Here is a 10,355-nt window from a genome sequence, read left to right as displayed (position 1 = left end):
CATACTCAATTAAATTCTACTCTAATACCGCCTTGATTCTAAAGCTCATCATATATATACTATTAGGCTCCAATTGATGATTATCTTAAATCATTAGTTCCAATCTATTAATTAATTAGCTCCATTTCTACATCTATCTCTATAAAATTCTAATCATCTTGTCTAAACTACAACTTGACATTGGCTCCCAATTCTACAAACAATAGCTCCCATAGCTCCAATAATTAAAAGCCCATAAAACTTGACCACTCTAGACATTGCTCCATTCTTAATCACCCAAACACAGCTTCATCTGTCTGAACAGCGTATTCTCAAATCTGTAACTCTATATAAATCACTATTAACTAATACACTAAAATTTAGCACTCATGATATGCAATATGACACGGGTGATGTTTGGCTGATATCTAATCATGTGATACAATGATATACATGTTCAGATTTAGGACATGCATTACTATTTAAATGTACTAAGAAATCTGCTTTTCTTGGATATTGTATGTGAAGAGAGGTAAGTATCATATATACTACTTGTGTAGTTACCAACTGTTATATAAGTTAAATGACAAACAATTTGTAATTCTCTATAAATTGTTATGGTTACAGGATTTTTACATTAAAAAGTAATTTTATATTAAAATTGATATCAGATGCTTGTTTTTAAATTTAAATATGTTCATAAAAATAATCCATTGTTCTAAAAGAATTGCTTCTAAAAAAATTGGTGCATCACTCTTTCAAATTAATTATTACTTGTCACAGCTATTTATTTTTACAATATTATATAGAAATGTAACATATTCAATTTGTCATCTCCCTCAACTGCAGGTCAATTTAAATTATTTTAAATTTATATATAAATTTAAGTTATAAAAAAAATTGAGCTACCCACACAAACTTTTTAAAATCCCAAATTATTGTAAACTAACACCAAATATGTGTCTTAAATTTAAAAACAAGACAGTACTTAGATTATTGTAGGTTGAGTAAGTTTTATTCATTTTTCTTACAATTATGGTAAATTTGATCAAATCACAGGTTGATGTACAAAACCAGAATTCATACAATGCAGTCCTTGTTTGCTAGCTCTCAGTAAACTTATTTTAGGAATTTGTGTGAAGTGATCTTCCATTGTATTTAACCCAGATTATGACAGTGCTCATGTAGATAAAGTAAACCATGTAAATAAGAGTAAAAAAAGAGTTGCCAAAAAGCAATTACTGTGATTGATTGATAATAATAATTTACATTTTCAACTGTTTTTGTCTGTGATAACATTTAATTTAACGAATCAATTTTGAACCCAGTAACTTCATTAAACTTAAGTGACACAAAATGGGCGTGTCTTACAGCATAACCGAGAAACTGTATTGGCTGCGTCGCGTAGTAATACAAAGCATGTGCTACATAAAAAATAGTGGTGTTAAAATGATGTTGTTTTAAAGTGTACAAATTGGAAATAATATAAATATAAGTAATAAGGAATCATTCTTTGAATATTTTGAGGTGATAATTTCGGTCGTGGTCAAATCTATCATAAAGCCCTTGGGGCTTTGTTGGATTTGACCATGCCCCGACTGAAATTATCACCTCATAATATTCAAAGAACGATTCCTTATTCCTTAACTATTAACAGTTACAGTCTATGGATGAACGATTGTGGAAACCCGTTCTTTTAATATACATTAAACAACTTCTACAAATTCACCTAATTTCCAAGATCCCATTTCTCAGGATTTCCTTTGCGAATATGTAAAGATTCTGGTCGGAGTTGTAAAATTCCTTATATTGCAAGCCACAAATTTATGTGTCTCCTATCGGAAACGCTGATGTCTGGAAATGATATTTGATTATGATTGACTATTTAGGACATTTCATGTATTTTGTACATGAACAGGACTCATGTAATAGTTCAAAATCTAGAACTGTGACATTAAAAATGTTAAAATTAACATTGACCTTGGTGCCATTAATGCCTCTTACAGCTCTACATTTAAGATAAAGGATAACTATCATACATAGATCAGTGAATTTTTTTTGTGTGTACACAACTGATTCATTTATATCCATTTAACAGGATGTGCAGTAATGTATACAAATCTGCAAAAATGTCAACAATGGCACCAACTTTGCTATTTTAATATTGTTGATTTAGAATATGATTCATCTTTTTTTTTTAATGAATAAACAGCATAGGTACCCATTGAGTTACCATTATGTTGACAAATAATGTAGAAAAGTTCAAATCCAAAGAAACAATGCACAAACATGTATTTGATATATTACTTTCTATCAGATGTAAGTTAAGATGTAGTTTATGTGAATAATGATTAAGATCAAATGGTTTGTTTTTTATTTTTATCTAGATTATTATTTATAGACAAATGGTACCATAGTTAGCTTTGGATTCATAAAAGTGATGTCAAGTTTCCTTCGCAAACTAGTGCGGAAAAAGTATGTGGATCCCTTCAGTATCACAGACACCAAGTTATCCAGATGTTTGACCACATTAGATTTAACTGCCCTAGGTATGTACGCTAATGGTAGTTTTCTTCTGGATTATTATTGAATTTCTACTTCCTGTAACAATACATGTATATCTTTAAATGAAGTGATAAGCAAACTGCATGGGCAATATAAACACAAAGGTTAGAGAATTTCTGATAGATGCAGATTGGCATCATCCATAAATTTGTCCATTTTCGTTGTTTGTTTTCCACGATCAGCTCCAAACATTAAATCATTACATGGTAAATTGAGTAATACTTATGTAACCTTGAATAAAAAAACAACTTTTGAGTTGTATTATACATGAGCTGAACATTTTTCTGAGTTTTACATATTGAGAATTGAATGTAATCTACTTTTTCCTAATCTAAATATTAATTACTGTATTTTGCAGGGATAGGGAGTACCCTGGGAGCTGGGATCTATGTTGTGGCTGGTCAGGTAGCCAAAGACACAGCGGGCCCAGCTGTCATCCTGTCGTTCCTTATAGCAGCTTTAGCCTCGGTGTTAGCAGGTATTGCGCAATCAGGGCTGTTGCATAACTGTAATCAGCTGACTTGATCTGTATTAATTTGATAAAGTATATTTTATGTGGGATTATGAAATGAGGATGGAGAGATTTATCATGATGTCCTAATTCATTTGTAATTTTGTGGAGATTAGTATGGTAATTCGGGCCAATGCATTATACAAATATTGTACACTTAGTTTACTTGTTAATCAAATGGTCCTTTAAATGCTGATTGCCATCACTTGTGATTTTAAAGGTTTATGCTATGCTGAGTTTGGAGCCAGGGTCCCTAAGACAGGGTCAGCCTATGTGTACAGTTATGTCACAGTCGGAGAGTTCATGGCCTTTGTCATTGGGTGGAACCTGATCCTGGAGTATGTGATAGGTAAGTCAGAACAGGAAAATTAAAAAAAAAACATGCCCTTGTCAAATCATTCTTTTATGATATCTAGTTTTGTAAAATCTTGTAATTTGTTGTTTTTCAGGGACGGCTAGCGTAGCTCGTGCATGGAGCTCGTACTTTGATTCACTGATCCATAAATCCATCCAAACCTTCTTCAGGGACAACATGCCCATGAGTATTGGGGGTCTATCTCCTTATCCAGATTTCTTTGCTTTTGGCATCACCCTCCTACTCACATGTATGTAATTTATCTGTAAAACTTTTGTTTTTGAAAAGATGGCAGTCTTATTGAATTAATCTCTCTGATAACTTATGGATCTTGTTATATTTTTATCTGTAAAACTCTATTATTAACTTGCAGGTATACTAACTTTAGGAGTGAAAGAATCCTCAAGGTTTAACAACATTTTCACAGGAGTGAACCTTCTGGTGGTGTTGTATGTTGTCATTTGTGGATTCATTAAGGCAGACCTGAGTAATTGGTCTCTACCTAAACCTGCGGTTTGTTGGGTTTTTTTTTTTTTTAAAAATCACAATATGATAATCCTTTGATATGCATTGAAATGTTTAGAAATCAAGTTTTTGGCAAAAATAAGATTATGATGTGTGGTAATTCTCGCTACGTAGAATTAAGGAAAAAAGTGATTCTAAAGTATATTACGATAGTACGTAATTCAGAGTGGCAACACTAAGGAAATTCAGATTTCATATGTAAATCTTTCGCTTCTTGCAATAGTATATGCTTTTTGTCTGACAGCTGAACTCTACAACTGACAAAGCAGGAGATGGTGGATTTCTCCCATTTGGTTTTTCGGGAGTGATGTCGGGAGCAGCTACTTGTTTCTATGCTTTTGTGGGATTTGACTGTATCGCTACTACAGGTTAGAAAAAGATAAGAAAGTGATGTTTACATTTCCCCACTGCATACAGCTGTGACAGCTTTCCTAGTACATGTGTTTGCTTTATTCAGTCCCTTTCTTGATACACATGCACCTTATTTACTGGTACATTTTGGTACATGTTCTTATAAATCTGTTTTCAGCGACTTTTAAAATAATTTTCATGCTATTCAGACACAGAAATTCTGACAATTTAAAAGTTTATTTTGTTTCATCTAATTGTATAAAAAGAATTACACTTATTTTGTCGCTGCAACAACCTTATATATAATAAGACAGTATGTTGTCGCAAATCTTATCATCAAATCATTGCCTCTTTGAATCGTTAGTATGTTTTAACAGGGGAGGAAGTCAAGAACCCACAGAAAGCCATCCCCATCAGCATTGTCCTGTCTCTATTTGGGTGTTTCCTGGCCTACTTTGGAGTATCGGCAGCCATTACTCTGATGAGTCCTTACTACCTCCTAGACCATGATGCTCCCCTCCCCGAGGTCTTCTCTCAAGTGGGCTGGGACGTGGCCCGATATATCATAGCTGTGGGGGCAGTATGTGGTCTCTCCACCAGGTAAAATCTCAGGAAGGGCTCAAGACCTTGTTTTCTATTCAGAAATTGAAAAGATTTACTCCATTATTTAAAACAAATGATGACAAAGGATTATAATTGTTTCAGTCTCCTTGGTGCCATGTTTCCATTGCCCCGAGTCATCTATGCAATGGCCAGTGATGGTCTACTCTTTCAGTTTCTTGGTACTGTTAGTGAGAGGTTTAAAACACCTGTGGCAGGCACGCTTCTGTCTGGACTGTTTGCAGGTGACTGAAGTTTAATGAAAAAAGGAAATTTGTTTGAATCAAATAAGGAAGAATATTTTTCTAACTTTTTTTTTTTAAAACAGGGTTCATGGCAATGATGTTTGACCTTAAAGAGCTAGTGGACATGATGTCCATAGGAACCTTGTTAGCATATACTCTTGTAGCTGTTAGTGTTTTATTGTTAAGGTAAATATGTCTGATCATTTAGAATTAATCTAAGATTAGGTAAAGCAATTCATTTTTCCACTTCATTTTCAATGTTAGCTATTTATTATTATGTACCCATTGAAGGAGTTTGAAAAAAAAACTGGTTTTCATTTGCAGGTACAGAGTGAATTCCTTTAACCAATACAGGGCAGATGACGGGTGAGACAAACAACATTAATAAATGTATCCCAAATAATTTAGCTTCCTAAATGCCAGGGACTTTGTTAGACCTTTGAATATTTTAGTGATAAAGATTTGAAATTCTTTGTTGTTATACAAATATTCAACTTACCTGTAAAAGAAATTTTTCACATTTTTCATGTTCTTATGTCTAATTATTTGTTGCATGTTTTTCCAGAGATTCATTGATATTAAATGACACCAGTTCAGTCGGATATTTACAACAAATGATCAACCATAAACTTCTCGCTCCTACTCACCTGTCAGAAACTGTCTCATTTTGGAATATCACCATTATATGTAAGTATCCTTATAAAATTGGATAGGTGCATGGAGATGAAATAATATTTACTGTAACAAGTGTTAAGTGATTGAAGTTAACTTAACACTAATTTAATTTCCTTTCAGGTGTGTTGATCATTGCCGAGTCTTTAATACTCATTTTTCTTGAGGACTTCATTTCATCTGGTGTTTGGTGGTCCATAGCACTAGTTAGTGTTGTTGGTCTCCTCATATTCATTCTTGTTTATTCAACATGGCTACAACCCCAAAATCAGGATTTAGTCAACTTTAAGGTAAGTTTGAAAACCAAACCTCACCACTTCCAGTTTATTCATGTGAATTGGGCACCAAGATGTGAAGCAAAATCTGAACATACAACTTGATGGTGGTACATGTGGTACAGCTGTGCCAACTAATGTTGAAGGGAATGTTTGCAACAATAGTTTTGAATTTTGAAGTACATGTGTTTTACAACATCTGATAATATGTTTTTCATTTTGATACAGGTGCCTCTTCTTCCAATCCTACCTGTGATCAGTGTCTTTGTTAACGTTTATCTAATGCTCAAACTGTCATCTGCCACTTGGATCAGGTTTGGAGTTTGGATGTTTTTGGGTAGGTGACATGGAATCAGAATCCCTCATCCTTTCACATTTCAATATCATAGTTCTTGTTGAGCTGCAAACAGTAAAAATTGAAATATTTGCTATATCTTTTTTTTATTCCTATGCACAGCTGATTCACAAAGCCTTTACATTAAAATATTTCACACAAGAAAAATGCAAATGCAATGCCTTTCTCTTGCAATGACCAAGTTTGACCTCAGCATTTGCACTTTGACCTATGACCTGTTATTTTCCTTCCTTCCAGGCTTTTTAATCTATTTCTCATACAGTCTCCACCACAGTGTAGAATCTCAGCACGACGAACACATTCCTCTCTCCCCGTGATCAGACCAAGACGAGAGCAGCGATGACAATATCTTTAGTGAAGATGAAGAAAGTGACCATGAAAATAGATCTTAGCCCTTCAGAAATTCCTTCATAGAAATTTCATGCTTTAATATCTCTTTCTATTGATGGTGCCTTTAAATGCAGCAAGTGATTTACAGAGTTATTTTACAAGAGATTATTTAAATTATGAAGAGTATTTTTATTGGATTTTTGCTCTGTCAATTTCCAGGGTTCATTATCTACTTTGCCTATGGAGTTTGGTTCAGTCTTGTAAATGAAACGCTGCCAAATTTCACAATTGTGAACGAAAGAGAGGACGAACAGAATGAAACACGCCCTCTCCTCAAATAGAGCATGCAGATTTAAAACAAGAATCTTCCTGAATAAATCAATTTTGTGTGATTGGATCAAAGCAGCTAGGTTTTAAAAAAGAATTCCATAAATTTTTATTATTTGTTAGCTGTGATATTATATATCGTCATTGTATGTGATGAAAGTGATATTTAATGTGGATGGTGGATTTAAATGTGAACTTTATTTATGGAGTCAATCATGGAAGTTAAATACTAGTCTTGTTGATAGACATTTTAGTCACGGGGAGAGAGAACACAGAAACTCACAACAGTAGGTGCCTTGCACCTGGCAGGTTGCTTGGGTACTTGGGAGTCAACTATCAAAGTGTTGTAGACAATAAGACAATAGAATTCTTAATCATATTATTGATGATTATTTGTAGTTGACAGCTTTTTTTATGCATAGTCATGATTATAATGTTTACATTAGATGTAAATATACATGCATGACTACCTATAAATCAAGTCAGTTTACGGGAAACTTCTCTAAGAAAATGGTTACTGTCCATTGTAAAAAGAATAAGTAAGTGATCATACCAACTGTTCTTAAATGTAATGTTTCTTTCAAATATCATCTTTTAATGTATATTAACCAAATTATCCGTTTCAAGGGCTATAATGGGTTCATAATTGAAACTGGTAAAATTGAAATGATTAATTGCATGCCAAAATCTTCAAATAGTGTCATGATTCTTTCCAACCATGATACTCTTGTCAATGTGCTTTAAAACAAAACATATAAAGGTATGGCCTACCATAATGTTATTTTGTTTCAATGATGATTGCATCTGGCATTTCAATGAAAATAATAGAAGATACATTCGTTGGCAAAACATTTTATCGGTTCATTTTTCTTACTCTTTTGATACATAATTAGATCAGGTGATAACTATATTATGATATGTGTACCTTTCAATTTTCTAAGAATTCAAATCTCATAAAATAGTGTTTTATTTTTTGTTCTAACGGATACTCCATTTTGTTTATTGTCTGTTTCCTTTGGTCTTCGTGACGTCCGTTAACAATTTTACATTAATTTTTTAACTTCTTGAAAACTATTAAAAGACCAATTGTTACCATTTTTGGTTTTAAGCATCTAAATATAAAGGGTATCTAAATTGTGTTTATGACCTTACGACAGGGCCAAAGAATGACAAATTTCAAAATTCTCCTTCTTTACTTCAAGGCACGTGGCAAAAAAAAATATAAATGCATGAATTCCAAAAAGCCATCTACCAATATTGTAAAATTCATGGCACCAAGGTCAGGGGTTCAGACCCTATGGTTGGGCCAATATGGCCATATAGTAAAAATGTATTAACTCTTTGAAAATCTTCTTCTCTAATCCCATATAGTTAATATACTATTTTTTTGTCAGTCTGTGATGTATGTACTTATCATGTTCCTATGTTATGTTTTAATATGAAAACCTTTGAGACGATTGTCTTACGGAAATAAAGAACTTGAAAATGTATTTGATTAGGTCACTGGGTCACTAGGGTGGCTGACCTATTGTCGTTGGTCGTGCGTCGTCCATTAACAGTTTTACATTTTAACATCTTGAAAGCTACAAGAACTTGGGTAAATTGTTGCTTGGTCATGTTTTATTAAAATATATATTCTTTTAAGAATCTAATTTCATTTCCTTTGCAGTGTGTTTGCTAGTAGCAATAAATTGTATGCATGTTGTGTGCATTATAAATGTAACTGAATATTATGAAAGACTGACCATTAAGGTGGAATGTCCCTCTGATAAGAGAGATAACTTCTGTAGAAAATAATATCAATTTGTTTCTGTTAACTCACAATTATTAATGCATATTACAACAAGGGAGGTGGTGCATGGTCCCAATTTATGTTGGAAGGCGATACACTTATTTGAATTCAAAGATAGAAAAAGAAAATTAGAACTGAACCCCATGGCTCCTTTGAAGCAGGGGGGCAAAAAAGTAAAAAAAAACTTTTACAAAATATTACAAGAAATGTATCATTATGATAAAGTATTTATGAGGCAATATCTACATGAGTATTCCTCCCTCTCTCCCCCCCCCCCCCCCAATGGATTTATTCTTTTTTTTAAATATAACTAAATTTTATGTACTTGTTCAGTACATGTACTGTACATGTTTGATGTTTTAGGCCAGAGAATATTTGGATTGAATATTTTTATTTCTCTATCTATAACTCGTTCACAGAGCTGAATGAATTATAATTGGGAAAAATGTGACCAAGACAATTACAAATTCTAGACTTAGTTGAAATCGTTTAATTAAATCTTATAACATTTCAAATGTTTAAATTGAATAAAGCTTTTTTATTCTGAGGGAGCAGATATGGGAAAACAATTGAAAAAAAACCCCTAATATATCAGCTCATTTGATTCAAGACAGTATATCCCTGTATTGATATCATACCAATTACTGGAAGATTATTCACTCGATCCCCTTTTTGTGTTACATAGCAAAATGCTCTGGTTTACATTTTTAGGATTTCTTAAATATACATATCCATTTACTATTATCTTATCCAAATTTAAAAAAGAAAACCTTTTCTGAAATTTAAGAAACTGTGGCAATTTTTCTTTCACTGTGTGTAAAACATGTATGTAATATGATAAAGAAAGATAACTCTTGCTGATTGAAGCAATTTTTGTTGAAAACCTATACAACAAAGTGCTATTCTGAACTAAAATGCAGCGCTTCAATATGTTTTGTAATATGAATTGAAAATGTATATAACTATATATTATTTTCATATACATTTTGGATTTTTAATTTTATGCTGCGATGGTAAAATTTTGTTTTTTCTAATCACTATGTCTAGTTTTCTTCATATCATGATTAGACATTTTATCAAATTTTGAAAAATCTAGCAGCGCTTCATCACTTAAAATTTGTTTCATATGAATCGATTGATATTGACTTTGATGAAAATCAATATGAAATTTTTTAAAAAATTTATGACAAAATTAATAGCAGAGGGATATTACACCTTAAAGGCCTGCGTGTCTTTTTTTTTTACCAAAAGTTTATTGTATTTGACCCCTGGAACTAGGGTACTCAACCAACCCTTACCCCCTTAATAGATTTTATGTTTGCAAACACCGGGGGTAACCGTCAGAGGAGTCTTGGATTAGGGTTTAGACAAAATGAAGCTTAAAATGCTAAAAATGCAAACACGAGACTCCATGACAGGTCCATCTAAAGGCTTTGATACCCCGGCAGACCTCTTGCTTTGTAATTTTGATTA

The 10,355-nt window shown here is 32.7% G+C and overlaps 1 protein-coding gene across 2 annotated transcripts; it reads left to right on the top strand.

The window, feature by feature from the left end:
• Positions 1–423: 423 nt before the first annotated feature.
• LOC128188812 (high affinity cationic amino acid transporter 1-like) lies at positions 424–8,578 on the top strand. Of its 2 annotated transcripts, none has more exons than XM_052860090.1 (15): positions 424–511; positions 2,367–2,528; positions 2,903–3,022; positions 3,276–3,404; positions 3,505–3,660; positions 3,784–3,923; positions 4,180–4,303; positions 4,664–4,886; positions 4,992–5,131; positions 5,215–5,317; positions 5,456–5,497; positions 5,697–5,818; positions 5,927–6,093; positions 6,307–6,415; positions 6,671–6,807. In XM_052860090.1, exons 2-15 carry the CDS (start codon positions 2,420–2,422, stop codon positions 6,748–6,750), a joined length of 1,764 nt encoding a protein of 587 aa, XP_052716050.1. In that variant the 5' UTR covers positions 424–511; positions 2,367–2,419; the 3' UTR covers positions 6,751–6,807. The 2 variants fall into 2 exon arrangements, with proteins under 2 accessions (XP_052716050.1, XP_052716049.1); XM_052860089.1 differs by lacking the exon at positions 6,671–6,807 and adding an exon at positions 6,983–8,578 and having other exon boundaries at positions 431–511.
• The last annotated feature ends 1,777 nt before the right edge of the window (positions 8,579–10,355 follow it).

This window comes from Crassostrea angulata, chromosome 6, assembly GCF_025612915.1.
Source record: "Crassostrea angulata isolate pt1a10 chromosome 6, ASM2561291v2, whole genome shotgun sequence".
Classification (NCBI taxonomy): domain Eukaryota; kingdom Metazoa; phylum Mollusca; class Bivalvia; order Ostreida; family Ostreidae; genus Magallana; species Magallana angulata.
The sequence above is the reverse complement of the archived record's forward strand: the minus strand, read 5'-3'. Positions and strand labels throughout refer to the sequence as shown.